The 19,846-nt window shown below is 41.8% G+C and overlaps 3 protein-coding genes across 3 annotated transcripts; 1 reads left to right on the top strand and 2 right to left on the bottom strand.

Annotated features, from left to right (window-relative positions):
* Positions 1–1,879: 1,879 nt before the first annotated feature.
* LOC118779578 (calcium-responsive transactivator-like) lies at positions 1,880–9,632 on the bottom strand. Its single transcript, XM_036531746.1, has 11 exons — positions 9,483–9,632; positions 8,218–8,294; positions 7,943–8,027; positions 7,296–7,440; positions 6,555–6,740; positions 5,766–5,930; positions 4,253–4,354; positions 3,683–3,775; positions 3,161–3,283; positions 2,900–3,027; positions 1,880–2,492 (listed from the first exon to the last, which is right to left on the bottom strand). The coding sequence occupies exons 1-11, from the start codon at positions 9,549–9,551 to the stop codon at positions 2,466–2,468; spliced, it is 1,200 nt and encodes a 399-aa protein (XP_036387639.1). The 5' UTR covers positions 9,552–9,632; the 3' UTR covers positions 1,880–2,465.
* Positions 9,633–10,038: 406 nt separating this feature from the next.
* Positions 10,039–14,285, top strand: LOC118779187 (proteasome subunit alpha type-7-B). Its single transcript, XM_036531155.1, has 7 exons — positions 10,039–10,275; positions 10,738–10,864; positions 10,961–11,085; positions 11,354–11,476; positions 11,875–11,994; positions 12,766–12,828; positions 14,118–14,285. The coding sequence occupies exons 1-7, from the start codon at positions 10,180–10,182 to the stop codon at positions 14,202–14,204; spliced, it is 741 nt and encodes a 246-aa protein (XP_036387048.1). The 5' UTR covers positions 10,039–10,179; the 3' UTR covers positions 14,205–14,285.
* Positions 14,286–15,237: 952 nt separating this feature from the next.
* On the bottom strand, positions 15,238–19,046 carry LOC118779018 (protein LSM14 homolog B-B-like). Its single transcript, XM_036530841.1, has 8 exons — positions 18,926–19,046; positions 18,509–18,672; positions 18,246–18,378; positions 17,133–17,321; positions 16,697–16,774; positions 16,394–16,555; positions 15,669–15,807; positions 15,238–15,403 (listed from the first exon to the last, which is right to left on the bottom strand). Exons 1-8 carry the CDS (start codon positions 19,044–19,046, stop codon positions 15,238–15,240), a joined length of 1,152 nt encoding a protein of 383 aa, XP_036386734.1.
* Positions 19,047–19,846: the final 800 nt, after the last annotated feature.

The raw sequence follows: 19,846 nt of genomic DNA, 5'->3' as shown, positions 1-19,846 counted from the left end.
GACAGGCAAAACTGCCACTACATGGTTCCATTACAAATTGATCACCAGTAGAAACTGGCAGATTTTCATTTGATTTATTTTCCATTTTAAACTGTAACAAAGAGGGGAAAAACAATATAACACATATAATGCCACACAGTATTTTTTTCAAAGGAAACATTCGTATTTTACCTAAGATCAACTTTTTTCCCCCTCATTCTCTCTCACGCACACACATCACATTGCTTTACAATGATGTTTACACTATAAACAACTTTTAAAAAGAGATGGCAGCCTGTATCAAATTCACAAGGATGAAAGAAAGTCACATGCACAAACTGTGGGGTATATAGAATCCTACGATTGTCACAGAACAGTGAGTAAAATATTAAAGCTGTCTGACAGCTAAACACAATAATGCAATCTCAGTCTGATTTTGCAACATCCACATGGTGATGAATTATACTGTCCCCTTGTACTATTATGACATCACAAATAAAGTTAGTAAATGTCCCCTTGTCTAATATTACAAACTGATTAAAAATGACTCAAATTAGTTCTGTTAATATCACATCCTGTGTACTTACCAAATCAACAAGCGGGATTTTCTTATGCAGCTCAGTTATGAATAGATGATGATTACTTGGCCATAATGGCAGCTATGCTACATTTTATTTTAAAATCTTTACAAATGAAAGAAAATGGACACAAAAGCATACAGCACCATAGAAGCAGTTAATGTTGTACCGTATCAGCAAACAGTAAAGTAAATGCCCCCCCATACACACACGTATACACATGCACACGCACACACTCTCACACACCCACATATACATTGGGTAATACTGCTTTTCTTTGGAAACACAATACAATTGACACTTCAGGACCCAAGAAATGGGTGTTATTGTTATAAATAAAAATCATCAGGCAAAACTATTGTAAAGCAAGACTGGAAAAAGGTACACATTCTATTGGAGCAGGCCTTATCCGAAGCAAGCTTTCGTATAACTCCTTTTGGAATTTACCAACCACTGGCAACTCATGACATGCATCTGCGGCCTGATCCTGTGGAGCCCTTGTCTCTGGACTCTGCTGTGCTACAAAATGCTCTGTGAGAGCATGCTGTTGAGGGCACAGTGCTAAATACAGTCATGGAGTACAGCAGCCCACTGTTTATATCATCAGGTAGAACATTTCAGGGTGGTACTATAGGCATATATGTCCCTCAAATGTGAAAGTGCAAACAGGATTTTGTAAAGAAATATAAAAAACATTGGCAGTGGGTATTTATTCAGGTGTACTGTAGTGTTGTAGACAGTGGTTTTACAACTGTAAGTCTGTATGTTTGTTTGATTGATGTGGGACACTGCTGCTGTTCCCTTGAGCAAGGTTCTAAACCTGAATTTCTCCAGTAAATATCCAGCTCTATAAATAGATAAAATGTAAACATGAAAACCATGTAAGTGAACTTGGATAAATATGTCTAATAAGAAAACAGATAGCAGTGTCTACATCTATTGCCATTCCTGAAAATATCCCTCTAACTCAGACAGGCTTGTGATAAATCTATGCAGAATGTTAGAATGGAGAGCTATGCAGGTATTAGAGTTCTTAAAGGTATGTGATTATAAAGCAGTAACAGAGAAATGTATAAAAAGCTAAATATAATGTAAAAGGATTGTTTTGCAGATGAGGCATTACCCTGTCCAAAAGACAGAGTTAAAATCATGGATATAAACAGAAACCATAAAACAGGTTTTAAAAGTGCTTTGCATGAGAAGGAAAGTAATTGGAATAAATAAATTTACAGATAAAATTATTTGTAGGCACAAAATCATAAACAAGAAACATGTATTCTCCTTATTCTGTAAAGCCACCATCACTGAAAGAGTACTTCTTCCATTTACAATCAAATGTGCAGCACTGTTACTGAAAAAAGGCTCATCCCAAACTCCCGGGCCTGAGTTTGACTGCTCCTTCATAGTTTTAATACAGAGATTAAATCTTATCTATAGTAGCCTACTCTTAATTTCAATAATGTTTTAACCATCTTTTTCTTTCATGACATTGAAAGAGGAATGAGCAAGAAACTCTTACTTGTACTCAAAGAGCCCTAAAAGGGCCTGGGAGTGAGTGAAGATATGTCTTCTCCTTCATCCATTCCTGCCTACCCCTGCAGCAATGGGCAGAGTGATGTCATAATCAGAAAAAAATAAAAACTTTCTGCTTCCCATTCAGCTTCCAAAGTGAGGTCAGGCTGCCATTTGTCCATTTGTTCTTTTATAATTGTTGTTGGTTTGGGGACATTATGGGTATACAGTACCACTCCACTTGACTCCTGGACAAATCAGCTTCACTCACTCAAATAAACAGTGAATCAGGGGTCCATGAGTCCGAAGTCAGGACCAAAGATTCAGAGTATTAAAATTTCAGGATGAATAAAAACAAAACATAACTTCTCGCTGGTAAGTTGAGCGCATTGCTCCTTACTGCTGATAGCTTCCATACTGACCCTGTTGAGATCAAGAAAATGAGCATTAACAGACTGTGTACTGTAAATAGAAACAATGAATTCTGATGATGTCATTTACATCTGCATAATAAAAACTGTTGTTGGTGTTCATTATTACTATGTAATAATTATTATTATTGTTTATTCATTTAGTAGATATGCTTATCTTACAGACTGATAGTGATAATGCTGCAGAACAGAAATATTAAACAAGGAAGTAGAAAAAAAAACTAACAACTTCATTAGGCAACATAGAGCATCTTATTTGACACATGGACAGACACAACCTCTGTAACTCTTATATGCATCATCACCATAATTGTCAGCTGTCAGAAAAGTTTAAACAAAAACACAGAGCAGTGAATGTGCTGCATGAGAAGCATTTCCAGAAGCGTATCTCGGCAGTACCTGCTCGTATGCATACGGCCGCTGTGCCTGCCCGCTGGGCCCGGTCTGGGTGGGGCGGTATGAGCTGTACTGCTGACTCTGGCCCTGTGGGTAACTGGAGTACTGAGCAGGGGTTCCCTGTCCTGGGCCTGGGGGTATAATCAATCAACCAATCAGTCAACGAATCAAGCAGTCCACACACTCCGTTGTGTACATGTCCTTATCTGTAGCTTGGCTATGCACATGTCCTTATTTGTAGCTTGGCTGAGCATATGTCCTTACCATAGGCCTGCTGCTGCCCAGTGTAGCTCTGCTGTGTGGGGTACTGCTGCTGGCTGAAGGGCTGCTGTTGGCTGGAGCCCTGCTGATAGGATGCCTGCTGCTGGCTGTACTGTGCACTGTTTCCTAAGAGTACAGGACAGAGAAACAAAGTGAAACTTCACCACTGAGGGGCCAAAAGGTGATTTCTATGCAATAATTACTGCATTACTACACTAAGATGACTTCACACAAGATTATTGACTTTTCTCTCTGTTCGTCACAGCTTGCTGACAGTTCCACATCCTTTTTTAATGAAGTGAATGAGATCCCACCTGCAGGGACTCCCCCAATCCACACACTGTTGACCTACTCAAGACTAACATTACTTCTGCCAAATATCAGACTTTACTGCTTTGGCACTAGTCTGCCCCCTTGTGGCTCCCTCATACTCTAATGCTCTTCATTTCCTCTAAGCAGAAAAGCTCAGGTCAAAGACGTGTCACCCACAGTACTGCTAATTCCTTGTCCCACAGCTTCCTGTACCTCCTTCATAGTAGTGCTGTGAGGAGTCTTCAAAGCTCCTCTCATAGCCTGGCTCGCTGTAGGATGGCTGCTGGTATGAGTACTCTCCATGACCTGCAGGGGGCACAAAAGAGTAAACAGTGACCTGAGACCAGATGCATGAAGCCTGCAGATTTTGGTGTAGCAATAAAGGCGTGAGGGAACAAATATATAAATACACTGTGTATACAAGCACACACATATACACACACAAACACTTGCATGCACACACACACACATTGACATCAAAAGAAACTGTAGAACTACATCTTCAACTCTTCAGGCACTATTCTGGAACTGCTGATGATCTGAATTTTCCACACACTAAATTCTGTGCAATCAGGGAAGGGGCATGCTGGCTGTACATTTAGCTTTCAGGATCCAAGCAGACAAATTTCCAGCAGCTTTGGAGTTTACACAAACTGCCAAGCGAAGATGTAGGAGAAGATGAGCAAATGAAAGAGCAGTGATGCTGGCACTGAAATTCAGGTGACACTGGGAGGGCAGGGAATGAGTGGTGCTCTATGGGTGATGCTAAGTTTGTGGTGGTACCATCGGGGTAATACTGCTGGTTAACGGGCTCGCTGGAGCTTTGAGCATGTCCATACTGCTCGCCGTAGAACTCCTCCTGTCCTGCGTACTGCGGAGCAGATCCTGCAAGACAGGCGACACCAGGCTTGGTTAATCAGCTTGCAAGACCAGAATCCCAATGAACTGACTACTGTGTAGGTGTGGGTGTGGGTGTGGGTGTGGGTGTGGGTGTGGGTGTGGGTGTGGGTGTGGGTGTGGGTGTGGGTGTGGGTGTGGGTGTGGGTGTGGGTGTGGGTGTGGGTGTGGGTGTGGGTGTGGGTGTGGGTGTGGGTGTGGGTGTGGGTGTGGGTGTGGGTGTGGGTGTGGGTGTGGGTGTGGGTGTGGGTGTGGGTGTGGGTGTGGGTGTGGGTGTGGGTGTGGGTGTGGGTGTGGGTGTGGGTGTGGGGCAGCAGTGTAGCATAGTGGTTAAGGAGCGGGACTTATAACCGAAAGGTTGCTGGTTTGCTTCCCCGCTGGGGCATTGCTGCTGTACCCTTAGGCAAGATACTTAACCCACAACTGCCTCAGTAAATATCCAGCTGGATAAATGGTAACTGTAACTAATGTAAGTTGTTCTGGATAAGAGTGTCCGCTAAATGCCAATAATGTAATGTGTAGATGTGAAGGGGGGCGTGTTGGAGGGAGGTGATGTTCTGACTTTCATATGGGAATGGGAGATACCATGGAAGCACTCACTGGTGTAATTCAACAAAAAAGGATTGACATATGAGGTCTGTACAGAGAGACTGAGACATGAGGCACCTATACACAGTAATGAGTACAGTAATTTGCCTGTTTCCCTCATCAAAGTAAACGTCCTCATTTCTTTTTCCATGGAGTTATGAGAATGAAGCATTTTTTTTAACTATGAGTGAAATGAATGACGACTTTCCCAGAATTTGTTTTATGACATAATTTAAAAGGAAGCCATAGATTAAAAAAAAATAAATAAATCAGCCTCTAATGTCTGTGGGACAGTGTGCAGAAACTCTGGATTCTTTTTTCTCACTAAGACTGAGATGTCCATATAAACTGAAGACAGACCTTTTCAAACTTACAGTCTTTTTATAATTGTTCACAAAGGTTTTATATGAAAATTGTAACCAGGAGATCATTCAAGATCTCAGTGCTACAGAACACCCTCTTTCGGTACATCTGAAATTTTGGTTTTTCATATTTGATATAGTCACTTGATTAAAACATTCTGCACAAAGCAACAATCTAAAGCAGGAAAGGAGGCTATGACCAGCAGAGTGAGCTGGTCACAGCCAAAACAGAATTCTCCAGGCCCTGATTCTGTGAAAGAGCCTAACTTTACAGACTTCTGGCATGAGCAGGTCTGGCACATATGTGGAAAATGCCATAGTGATGCCCATTGATACTCAGTTGCTAGAGCAGTCAGCTTCCCTTTCAATATCTGTGCATTCCTCAATATCTAGTTGCTGTAGTTCCTTGCTATCTGATATAGGAGTCAACCCAGGAACTAGTCTCTTACCTTGTTGTGAGGAACGGTAGGATCCCACAGGCCTTTGTGACATCATGCTGTTGCCTTGGCTACCCTGTCCCAACATGCCTATGGACTGTGGCCCCTGGTAGTGCTGGCTGCCAGCCTGAGCTGAGGTGTAGTGGGATGTGCTGGCAGACTGGTGCATCATCGTGACTGGAGCATCATGGGAAATTTTGGAAGAAAAAAAAAGATTAGAATGTGCACTGCCACTTCTATTCATATTAAATAATTTGAGTTACCATGCTAATTTGAATGATTGTATCTGTATTTTATCCTTTATACTGAAATTTAACCTATTAAATTGTCTTGTGGGTAAATGTCTATTCTTTGACTAGAAGGCTGTGAGTTTGGCCTCCGGTGAAATCATATCTAAGACTTTTAAATTTGTATCATCACCTCCAAGCAAGGCTTCAAGATACCACTTCCAATGTTTACAAGCATTCCAAACAATATAACCTAACCAATTTACAACACATTTCTATGTACCTTTACTTTCCTAATACATCAGTTACATCAAAAGAATGGAGTTTATTTCTTTTATAGACTTCTCTCCTGTAAATGAGGATTGTTGAGCTAATTCAGGCCACATAAATAAGGATAATTCATCAGATTGAAAATCTGCTACATCACAGCTGTTCAGGTAACACCGCACAGCCGTGAGGTCACTTAACACCTCTTTAAGAATGGGCTGTGTGAGTGTGCCAAGCTTCAGGCTGAATTCCTGAAACAGACGAGCTCACAGATGTCGTGATATGCATTATCCATCACTCATCCCACCTTGGCTGGACTGCATGTTCAGGTTGCTGCGGGAGGCGTAGCTGCCCATGGCCTGGCCCTGGCTCTGTGATGACACCACAGAGTGACTGTAACCTGTGGCCGACCCATGGCTGCTGACCGGCATGCTGACCGACGTGGAGGGGAGTGGCGTCTGTCCCGATGGCTGCATGGATGTGTGACTCGGGCCTGGCAACACAAAAATATGAACACTTACACATACGCTTACACACATATGCATACATGCAAACACACACACACCATTACTGAGCACTAAGATACTAGATCCTGAAAAATGTTGGGGGCACTGTGGTGTAACAGTTGAGGAACCTGAGTTGTAATCAGAATCAGTTACAGGTTTGAATGTCAGTTCGGGAGCTGCTATTGTGCCTTTGATGGAGATGCTTAACCTGGAGTTGATATCCAGCCATATAAAATATCAGCTGTGGACCATAAATTGCCCTGGATAAGGACATATTGCCAATCATGAATTACAATTACAATTACAGCCATCAATACAATTTTTCAGGAATCAGAGAAATGCATTCACATTCTCTGAATTTATAAAACAAGGACAGAAATGTATGACATTAAAAAGCTAAGGAGGAGAGACAAGGACTGACAGACAGACGGGGGGAATACTGGCAAAGAAGACCACAAGGATGAGAGATGGACAGAGCAAAAGGCAGGCAGGCAAAATGTTGGATGGGACAGAAACACAATCAGAAAAAAACAAGCCCAAACCGTTGCTCATCTGTCCCTGCATGAGAGAGTTGGGTGGGAGGCCAGTTGACATGCCTTCATTCAGGTTGCCCTGGGCATGCAGAGATTGGCTGCTCCCACTCTGGCCGGCCCCCCCTGGGCCCATATTTATGCTCTGAGAGGGGGGCTGAGACAGTACAAAAATAAACAGCGTGAGATTAAAAAAAATGTCCTACAGATCTTTTCAAATCATGGTGTCCTTCAATAAATGAACCGACACCTGCAGCATGCAAATTCTGATGCTTCCAATAAAATGTCTACCAAGCCACGGCAGATAAAATTGTTTTCCCCCCCGACAGTCACAGTTACATAACTTTCATTTTGCGCATTTATTAATACACGGGATAGTTCGGCTTATTAAAGCCAGGAATCATAGCCGGACCAGAGACCCGTGAAGTGTTTAAAACCAGACTTAAATACATTACTTCTATGTTCTTAAGACAATAACGGAAAAACGGGAGACAAAACTGCACGCGTACAGTTGTGGTCATCAATACAATTTCCTGCCTTCTTAAACCAGTGTCAGGACTTTCGGTAATTCTCGAAAAGGGCCAACAGAGGGTGCCGGAGTACGCCATAAACACAAACAACGTGCAGTAGCACTGCAGGAGAAAGGACTTTTGACTTACCGCAGGTAACAATGACTGCATGTTTTGATTTGAATCTGCTATTGTGGCCAGGTAAACGAGGTTTCTGTGCAATATTTGCTGATACCTGCAAAAATGCAGTAGTGCACATTGGAAACAAATTAGTCTAAGTCATTGCGTGTGATATTAACAAGCATTCCGGAAAATGAAAAAAAATCCAACGTGTTTTTTCCTTTTTAGTTTCACATCAAAAGAATTACACATAGAAATGCATTAAAAGAAATACTTTTTTCCAACAGCACTGCGGCCATACTTACTGTGTGCACTCTGCTGTTTTCCCCTTACTCTGATAGTCCATGATACATTGTATCAAGTGGTGATTTTCATCCAGCATCTTCGGAAAGAAAAACAATTATACGTGAGTACCCTGATGACTGTCCCACAGGTGTTTTTCATGAAACTGCTGCAGACGAATGCGATCGTTGTAACCAATTAAGATTGGTGCGGAGCGATTAAACCAAGTTTCATGGAGTAAAAAAGGACGGGTCCACTCCTCTGTCAGACCTCCTTATGAAATTATCTGGGTCAGAGGATTCACGGAGTCTCCATAGGCTGGCAGCAGGAGGCATCTTCGAGCTAAGCCGTGATGAGAATAGACCAGGAGGCACAGATTTCCTGCAAGCCACCTTCATTCGCCATGACTTAAGCCACACTTCTACACAGAAAAATATCAACCCAGAAAACGTGTAAACCCCCTAAATTTAGCAACACCTAATTCTCGATTTCCATGATTTACAATCAAAAAGTAAACGATTCCATAAAAGACGCAGGTGCGACTGTTTGCATGTCGTTATTTTTATTGCAATTGGACAAGGAACAAAGGTCCTGATGCTGGCGCTCACTGAAGCAGCCTTTTCCCAAATGTCTGCCACCCTACGCACACTTCACCTTCCATTATCACTCATCATAGCGAGCAGCCATCCTGCTCCACATTGCCCTCTCTAGCAAGCACCCAATTTCACCATTTTGACAAAGCCCTGCTACAGCTACGATCCCGAAACAGAAGAAGCGGGTTTATGAAGAGCACTGATCCATACGGTCTGCAACAGACATAATGTGTCAGTGTAGTGTAGCCCACTGTCAGTTGGCTGACGCGCTCTTTGCCTCATTTTAGCATTTCAGAAATCAGAATTAAATTGAAATTCTGAAATTCATGAGCACCCGTTGAGCCAGTTTTTATTTCGGATATATATATATATATATATATATATATATATATGCTACCTAGCTAATTTATGCTTTTAAAAGCTTAAATTTCCAATTTTAGGAATAAACGAATAAGATCAGCACGTCAGGTGTAATTAAAATGGTCGTGTCAATGAACAAACAAACAAACGGTTTTATAAATGCTATTATATTAAATGATTCATCACCTCGCTTTGTACTAGTTGCCCATTTCTCTACACTGACACACTTGATTCACCAGCGACACAACCTCCCTGACTATCTACAGCTACATATCTCAATTCTCTATCTAGAATGAAACCCTTCAAATTAGCAGCACAATAAAGACTACTATTACCTTTTGTATCGTTTGTTGAGTCACCTCTCCTTTACTTCGAGGGCGAGCCGAAGCAAACGCAACAGACATTTCGGATTATTCTAACAAATATTGTAAATATTGAGCGCTTACTTTTATTCTAATGGGATAGTCTACCCCCGATTAGCTACATATACGAGTCCAGTTCTTTGAAAAAAATCAGGGGGAGCTGAATTAAATTTGGGCTCATCCAAAAGATAGATTAAGTGAATGTCGAAACCCGATAATGGGGTTATACAAGTAAAGAGTACGTTAGACTTTTATAGTATTAGACAAACTGAGATGCATTCTTCAGCTGTTTAGTGACGTTTGATCGATTTCATTACGTGTAGGTGTAGAAACATACCTCTGCCAGTTTATGGTACAACCCTAGTTTACTAGCTACTGGCCGTCTAGCTCGTCCATCTAAAACCTTGCTTGATTCACAACAACTAATACGTCCATTCTCCGGCGCAAAAGAAGGCAATGTGCTGGCACGCACGCAATAAATCATACGTATTGTAAGAGTTGCTGTCACTGGCAGAAGCAAAAAGTGTGGAGTCCCGGAAGAGGCGCTGCGGCATGAATTTGCTGTTTTTGCCTAGACTTACTTTCGATTTCGGTATTAGCTACATGCAGCGGGTTTGCTAGCTTATCCGATCTTGGCAGTACAACTTTAAAAAATAGTTTCTTCAAGACCATGAGTTACGACCGTGCTATCACTGTCTTTTCACCTGACGGCCACTTGTTCCAGGTGGAATATGCTCAGGAAGCTGTCAAAAAGGGATCAACAGCTGTGAGTAGCTGTAGTTACAAAGAATAATCGCGCCTTCTTGAATTGACCAGGATATTTAGCTGAAGCTAATGCCAGTCATGGAGTGTGTTAATTGACTGTCGCTAATTTAAATTGTTACAAGAGTTCTCAGCTACGAAGCTAAATTGAAGTTGAACTTATTCTTTAGATATACGCTAGCTAGCGTCAGCAATGAGCATTCTGACTCTTCCACATGGCTCAGCCTAGCCAGTAGCTAACGTTAGCGAGCTAACTAGCTGGCAGACTAGCAAAGCAGCTTCCAGTGTCATATGGCTTGTATTGAGTTGATTCGCTGTCTTATCTGCAGTCTACCAAAATATCTATGTCTAAGAAATATGTGTGGTCCAGTGGATGCTCTAAAATAATTGTGTGAGGCACTGCTAGCGAACTGAAGTTATCTGTCCGTTTGGTCAAACGTATCAACCGAAATTGATGTCCTCAAAGGTTGGAGTTAGAGGCAAAAATATCGTCGTGCTGGGTGTGGAGAAGAAATCTGTGGCTAAACTCCAGGATGACAGAACTGTGCGCAAGATTTGTGCCCTGGATGAGAATGTGTTCATGGCTTTTGCGGGTAAGCCAGGTGCACGTTACACGTTCTTATGTATTGGGAAAAAACTGTGCCAAAAAACAAATAATGTAACAAAAATCACGACCCGTTTGTCTTTAGGATTGACAGCAGACGCAAGGATTGTCATTAACCGGGCGAGAGTGGAGTGTCAGAGTCATAGGTTGACTGTGGAAGATCCTGTGACTGTTGAATACATCACACGCTTCATTTCTAACATCAAACAGGTGACATTTCCTTCTTTGGGGAAGCGAACTGCTCTTATGACATTGGATGATATTGTAAACTAGTTAAAGCAATTGGAGAAATTCAAGTACGTAACACCATTAACAGTTTCAAAGAAATCAAGTCCTTTTTGGACAGTCTAGATATACAGAATACAGCTTGCAAGTAATTTTGTGTGCCCTCTTAAAAGCTGATATTTTATCATAGGCAAATGGTCAGTGACTTTTGGGGAATTGGTTCACAGTGTACTCTTCACTGTGTTCTATCTAGCGGTACACCCAGAGCAATGGGCGTAGACCTTTTGGGATCTCATCGCTCATCGTGGGCTTTGACTTTGATGGTACACCAAGACTTTACCAGACAGATCCCTCTGGAACATACCATGCGTGGAAGGTAGGTCAGAGAGAAGAGGGGAGGTACCTGTAAATGCTTCATATAAATTTCCATAATCCCAATGGAGGTTATCCAGCCCAGGAATATATCAAACTGCCTTTCTAGTGAGGCTTTAGCTTTTGCTTTGAGTGCTGTAGACCAGCAGGCTTCTCCAGAAATTCCATGTAGGGTTTGTTGCGGTTGAATTTACCCAGTCTACCCCACACATTTACTGTGCAAGATATTTAAATACTCAAAAAGATTAAATGGATTTATTTGGCTCTCCAAGACTGGAGATAAATGCTGCTATGGAGACAGAATTAAGAGAGAGGTTTGACCAGCATCGTTGGTAAATGGTAGAGCCTAGGTAAGTGAGCCAGAACTCGCAATGACCCCTCACACTTCCTGTCCTCTTATAGGCAAATGCCATTGGGAGATCAGCAAAGACAGTGAGGGAATTCCTGGAAAAGAACTACAAAGATGAGGATGTGGAGTCAGACACTGAAACCATAAAGCTGGTCATCAGAGCTCTGCTTGAGGTAATTTATGTGCTTCTTCTCAATGATTAATAAATTGGGTAATTTTTATAGCAGTGCAACTTTAGTAGATCATCATTTGTGCATTTGAGGCAAATGTCCAAATGAATCTTCAGCTCATTGGGGCTGATAGTGTACTGCAAACCTGTCTGTGACAATCTAATCCTAAAAAGCACCAAATATAAGCTGACTTTACAAATGCATGGATGTGATACAACAAGCACTAACTTTGACAAGACAAGTGGGACTGTTTTTTTTTCATTATGAATAGTTGCATTGTAATTTGATATTTGATATGCAAATATCAATTCTAATTCAATTATATTCTAAGTGAAAAATATATTTACTGGAAAAATAAGTTTCTGTTTATTTGCACTTGCAACACATTCAGCTTTGTTTTAATACAAGCTTTTCAGTTCATCTTCCCTAGACATTGCCTGCTCCCTGTGATTTGTATTTAATCAAGGTCCAGAGACTAGTGTGTCATACACACTTCCACCACTAGTCTCACAAGGGCATTACTGTGCCACACTGTACTACACTGCACAGGCAGTGGTATAGCATTACATTATGGGGGAGGGGTTACAGGTTCCAGTCACAGGTGAATGCAGTTCTGGTACTATGAAGGAAGCCATTTAACCACTAAGTCAGTACATGTTTAAAGGTACATATATATAAAGCAATACAAGTTGCCCTGGATAAAGGTGTCTGCCTTAATTATCCTCTGCATTGACTGTAACTGCCGTCTCAAAGCTCCTCTTTCAACATTTCCAGGTTGTCCAGTCTGGAAGTAAGAACATGGAACTTGCAGTCATGAAACGCGATGAGCCTCTGAAGGTTAGTATGGCTGTTTGTTCTGCTTTTGAAACTTCATCTACACCAGCATTTTACAGTAGGTATTCTCAGGATTCCTAGGCATGCTGGTTTTCCTCCCACCTCCTCTGAAATGCAGTGTCTCCCCCTAAAAAGGTTAACAAAGTGAAAAGGTTAGAAAAGAAAGCCTTTTAAAAAATGAAAGGGTAAGGATTTTTCTACAAATAGCTTTATTACTACTTCAATTTCAAGTCACACCCCTGCTCATCGCATTTCTATGGCTTCCTGTTATTGCTCACATCAAGTTGAAAACCTTGGTGCCAGCATACAGGACAGTGAATGGGACAACCCCCTCATGCCTCCATTCAGTCTTCAGACCATATGTACCAGCCGGATCACTATGCTCTGCAACCTTGGGGCAACTGTCCCTTCTTGAGGGGGTTACCAGTCTCAGCCGCAATGCCTGTCTGCACTGGTTTCCCAGTGGTGGAATGACCTTGCCACAGAGGTCAAGACAGCAGAACCACTGGCCATCTTCTGATGCAGACTGAAGACCCACCTCTTCAGACTGCATCTCAGTTCCAGCTCAGTCTGCACCCTCTATCACCTGTTACATGTATTACTGCTTTTTTGTGTAGTAGCGTGATGTGCAATGGATACTGTAATCTAGTGACTATGTGATGTATGGCAGTGTATGTACTTGACTTCCCTTAGTTTCTAGGCTGTCTAGTTTCAGGTTAGTACAGGTTAACTCGTGGTAGTGCTTGAATGGTGTTGTGCTCACTTTCACTGGTCTGGGAGTGTTAGCTTGGTCTGACACCATTGCTTATTTAACATGAATGGAAACACTTCTGTTCTCTTGTGGTGGAAGTTGCTCTGTAAGAGTGTCTGCCAAATGAATGTAATGTAAAGTAGCAGTTTTAAGCTTAAAATTGTTAAATTGCTTGAGGCCTTATGAAAACTTGAGTCTTTATGCTAGACAGTATAGTAGTTATAAAAACTACATGTACACAAGAGATTTTTGCACAAAAATACATGATCAAAAATAAAGCAGGTAAAATCTAGATAAGGATTAAAAGCTCAAATATGAGCCAATTCCAAGGAACATAAGCATAGTCAATAGTCCTCAGGGCCAGGAAACAGGGTCTCAGTTGGCTCAATTACTTTCTGAGGAAGACAAGTTTTGAACCAGAGGGAAAAAGTACTTCAGAGCTTGCTTCAAATGACCACTTCCAGGACCTGAGTGAAATATTAAATTTACTTCAGCCAGTGTCACATACCATGTGAGTAATGGCCTCTCCCTCTCCCCCCAGATTTTAGACCCGGAGGAAATCGAAAAGTACGTTTCAGACATCGAGAAAGAAAAGGAGGAAACTGAGAAACAGAAGAAGAAAACATAGAACATTCCATCCTGGGTGGTTACGACCAATTTCCTTTCCAAACATGTGCCTCCAATTTTCAATAAAAATGGTTGTTTACAAGTGCATCTTGCTTTTGTGACCTCAGGTGATCCTTTGTGACCTTCATAAAAACATTTACAAGGACATACAGGGGGATTTCAGATCAGGGGTGTACAACAAACTTTGCTTCTGTGAAAATAACAGGACAGATCATGGTTCTTTGATTAGCAAAAAGCATCAAGTCATTTCCCGTTTATTTGCAAAGGATCAATATACATATCAATACCAGTGTGCAATTCCTCCACAATGTCACTTTCAGTAGGTTACATGAACACCACATTTTCTTTACAACAAAAATGAAACTTCCATAAACTTGACTTGTGAGGAGACGGCAATTTTAAGGCAGCAGATATTCAGGTAATCAAACTTAATATTCCATTGCTCAAATAAATGTATTTACAAAATGTGCTTACATAATTGCCACCATATAAATTTGAGGAGGTAGGAAGCCATTTTTACTGTTACTGTGGCACTGGTACCTGCTCAAAATGGAGTGGGAAAATGCCAAAAGTTTAAATGCCACAAGTGCACTCCAAATTACTGGTTACAAACATTTGTTGACTTTCACAATCTTACAGTATTAGATGTACAAAAATGCATTTTCCATTTCATTTTACATTACCTTAACCAAAGAACTGCATTTGGAGTAAAGTGTCAGAAAACAATTTTCCATTCATCTATATATGGAGGAAAAAAAAAAAAAAAAACTATCCTTCAAAAGGCAAGAAAAGCACAATATGTTTAAACAAAAGACCCACAATAATTCTTTTTTTTTTTGCCAAATACCCCTGGGCAGGTTATGCGCATGATGAGAACTAAGGAAAAAGAAATAATCAGAAGAGTGTAGTGTGCCAAAACTATTGGCAATAAGATTAATCGGCTGGATGGTTTTCATTGAAAGTTACGCAGCCAATTTAAGATATTTCAAAATCAAGACAATGTGCTGGTGGTGGTGGGGGGGGGGGGGGGGGGTTTATAGCCTTCCGCTCCCCACTCTCTGCATGGGGGGGATGCGCTGTGCTGCCCCCTGCCCCCTCCGGCCATGAAGGCCCCCCTGCATGCCTCGGGCCCTCAGGAACCTGCCAGGTACCCCAAACGTCTCAACGTTCAGCTTCCGCTCCTCTGCCCACGTTGTCCTTCTGAAACACCCAAACAAAAAGCACTTCAAACAGGAGAACGAGACACAAAAGCACACTCATGCATCATTTCCCGTATGAGTAGCTTCCTGCGATGGTGCCCATTACAGAATAGTGCAAGGAACCAGTTTGCTCACTAGCTGGTGAAACAGCCAAGAGAGGAAATAATCACCTAAAAATGGAAAGAATGCACTTGCACAAACCATGTTTTCAATACAACTAAAATGAGTGTACACCATTGGGGGGGAAAAGAACATTTAATAATGACCTGGACTTCAGCTCTGATGATATGTTGTCAAAGAAACATTTGGCTTTGTCATAGTAACACTTTGGCCCCAAGGGGTGCGCCTCCACCGTCTCTTCGCTGGTGTGTGTGTCGACACCAGAGTCCACCTTGTCCTCTGTGTCTAGCTGTGAGGGCAAGGCTACCTCTTCATTTACTGCAGCAGAAATCATCTGTTACCATTCAATGCAAGGGAAGGACACTGGCCAATGGGCATGATTCTGTACCACAACTGTAATGGGACCTCTCTAGTCAGATATAGCTCATAAATACCTTGCACCAGACTGGTGCTATCCTCATTGTAGTGGTTTACTGCAACATCAGATTTTAATTCTACAACAGCAGGATCACAAACCCTTGCCTCAAGAAAACATGATGCATAGCCATCAATTCACTCAAAACTAATACTACACTTCTGACCATTATAAGAACTAGCACAGCAGACCGAACTAGCATAAGTTCTCAGCAGTCTAGAACCAGTTATCTAGATATGCTGATCGATGGAGGACATGTCACAATTTCTATAAACATTTACACTCAGAAATAGGCAGTGACTGCTTCTTTCCCAAATTCCTAATAGGTCTAACTTGTAACCACATTCCCTGCACCCTGATAGTTTGAAGGAAAATAGGTAACCATGAAAAGTGAAATTTTATAATGTTCTGGCTGGCTAACTGTAACCTGCTACACAGAGCATGGGACCACTGTACCTTTTATGGTCAGTTTATCCTGCAATTCCTTCACCAGGTCATCTTTGTTGAATTGGGCATTAGCGGTTTCAAAATCAAAGTCAGACTCAAACTGTAGAGTGCTGGGCTTTGAGTTTCCCACAAAAAACTGTCCTCTTCCACGGTTCCTGGAACGTCTACTTCCTGTAAAATAGAATATTCTAAAATATGTTCATTAGGGAGAAGATTAAATTGTAGCTCCAGTAGTTGTATAGTTCCATTTTATCTGGATCAAAACGTCATGAATTTGTAGCTTTGGGGGGGGGGAATACATTCAACATTTACCTTGTTGTTGCCCCCATGGCCTTTGGTTTTCACCAGTGCTCTGCCTTTGGACTTGTGACACAGGCTGACTCTCTGGGTCTTTGGGGAAAAAAAAATAATTTAGTGGTCCCTAACGATGACTGATTTAATGATGCCCTGAATTTTAACTGAATGATACCAGACTGCCCCAAATGTTAAGCAACTAGATTTACTATACTGTGCATTGTGCCTTTACAGAGTCCAGAGACATTTATAGTAACACAAAGATCAGCATAACTGAGCTGTCCTCATGAAACACCACACAGAACCATGCATTTAGTTCTGAAGGAGAGAGGTAAAGAAAGCAGGACTACAACAATCACAAGGAGATCAATCCATGAAAATGCAGTCGTTTCAGAGGTGATTCAGGCATTTTCCCCTCAAAGCCAGTAGGTCCACCACCAAGGCAACTGCTTACTATCAGGTGCAGTCCTCTGTATATGGGGGGCATTTTGCCCAGCCTGCTGGGGTGGTCTGGTGGATACACGCCGTTGTTGCTGAGATAGGGACATGCTTTTTTTCTGTGCAGTATTTTCTGTTGCCACTGTCTGTACCGCCTGCTCCACCGTAGGGGCCCGTGTCATTGGAATGCCATGAAGCCTCGCCCCTGGAAACAAATCACAGGCTAGCAAAGGAAAAACTAGGGCACATGGGGCCCAGGGTTGACCATTTGCCGACAGGAACCAAGAGCTGGCTCATTAGGAGTCTACAAGGAATCGAAATTTGGAGGCTTGGGTAGAATTAGAATTGCACAGGGCTTTTTACACATGTTCCACTTCCCTTCCTGTTTTATTAATGAATACGTCTGCATACAGAAGAAGCATGACCAATGGCCCACTTAAAGACAAAAACCAGGAAAAGCTTTAATAGGTTTTTTTTTTCCCACAAGATCCCCTTTTCCACCTTATAAGTTACACCTCTAAAGTAGAGTGATGTCTGCACTCCTCAGTGCCTAAACGTATTCATTATCTTGAGCAAGACCCTTTCCTTTCTCATGCAAACTAAAGGAAACACAACTTTCCCTTGTGCTGGCCTGTACCAGAAACTTGAAGAGGCACTGAGGTACTCCATCTTACTAAAGTAACTGCATTAAAACATATCAAAGGGGACAAGGGTCAGAGTAATGAGAAATATAATGCATTCCTGTTCAACAAAACCAAAAAATACTAATGAAAAGGCAACATATGATGGAAAAAACCTTTACATTTCAAAGCTGATTCAACAAGTTTTATCAATGCCAAATTACTAGATCTACCACAAAGTCATGAGAAACAGCACTGGGGAGAATGACAAATGTGTGCGCACATCAGTATACAAATGATATGCAAATAGTGCACTTGAGCTCTCAGCAACATATACATACAGCCTGAAGAAATAGCAGTGTCACACTAAGTTCCAACAGCAAACCACCCTTACACTTTGTTGAAGTATATGTATAAAATCTCACCAGTGCATGCACCTCATTAATGAGATTACTGGCAGGAGCTCAAGAGCAGACTGATGTCATCACTGGCATCAAGGCCAGACTTACCCAGGCCCAGTGCAGCAGCATACTGCGGACTGAGCAGGGAACTAGCAGTCAGCTGACCATAGGATGGCATCACCTTCCTGTACGGACTGTATGGCACCTGAGGCTGGTAGGTGGCCGAGCTGCCGATGGAAGACTGGAAGGTGCAAATATAACTTCCTTAAAAATTACATTGCACTGTTTTTCAACATCAAAAAAGGCATTTTATTTGGAAAACAGCATCTGATGATGTCACATCTTATGTTGATGTCATAACTGTGCCATACCTGCACAATTGCCGGGTCTTGAGGCAGGGAATGGTGTGCTTTTGGGCGTTCACAAACCGTGATGTCTCTGATGTCACTCCCCCTGAAAATGATGTATTCATAAATCTCATCTCTCGGCGGCACGGGCCTCTCCGTGGGGCGCCCCTCAGTTCCGAAGGATTTTACTATACAGACGAAAACGAAACGCATCCAGAATTATTCACGAGTTTATCTCTGCTCGGCTTTACGTGAATTGCAGCAAACCTGTTCGGGTAGCTAGCCAAATCACCCAAGAACGCCACTATTTGCAGTAATCATTACACCATCGTCTAAAACGGTTTGGTAGCGAGCAGAGTTTCATTCGCCGTGTTTGACTAAACTACAATTAAAATGAAAACGATACAACGTTACATCCAAAGGCCAAACCAGTTAGCCTACCTTTGGCCAAAGCAACCGTCGAGTTATCTGTATCGATGGTGTATAAAACGCCTTCATATCGAATCTGGGCCTTAGATATTAAGCTGATTTTACTGCCAATATAAGGCGTTCCGGTACTCATGTTTGGGAATAAGATAGACCTGACTTGTCAGTAGTCGCAGAATAAAGTTTTAGGCTACGTTTTGTGGCTTGGCAGTAATGCCACTTTTCCTATGTTTGCTGAACCAAACGCACGGACAATGATGTGAAACTATGAATGATTTTATAGGCAACCTTAACGTACTGGTGGACACGCCTTTCATTTAGGAGGCGTCGGGTATTGGTGGAAGAACAGCTGAAGTCTGATTGTTACTAAAATTATGGGTCTTGTTATGGACGTAGCCTATATTCTACACGCTCTGTCTTTTGCAGTGATCGTTTGACTTTTTTAGGCAAACGCGAGAAACACACATGGTGTAGGCCTATTTGTCCTGGGGTTGCCTATAGTGCGCTTCCCATAGGCTATAATTAAGAGTGAATCAATTGATCAAGAACAGTGAATCAAGCAATTTGTTTGACAGCCTAACGCGAATTGTGATGCGCCACCTTCGATTATTCTTTACTTAACAGCGTTCAACCCGTGATTTAGAAAGAGGCTGCCACAACAGCGCCACATGTGTGTTGTTTTAGATCTCCGCCGGGACAAAACGAGGAGGAATCACCGAATATTCAGAACACAGAATACAGGAGTATAGGTACCCTATATTGAGGATATGCGATAATTTGACACCCTTTGTCAATACTCACATGTTAAAATAATCAGTTTTGTATTTTACGGTCTTTATATAGCCTATTCTCCAAAAGGATGTGGTTTCGAAGTTTTGTTCCAATTCGCTAATACTTAACGTTACGAAATAAAAGAAAACGAACAAATTAACCTAA

This window comes from Megalops cyprinoides, chromosome 6 (assembly GCF_013368585.1).
Source record: "Megalops cyprinoides isolate fMegCyp1 chromosome 6, fMegCyp1.pri, whole genome shotgun sequence".
NCBI lineage: Eukaryota > Metazoa > Chordata > Actinopteri > Elopiformes > Megalopidae > Megalops > Megalops cyprinoides.
This window is presented reverse-complemented; position numbering and strand designations above follow the sequence as displayed.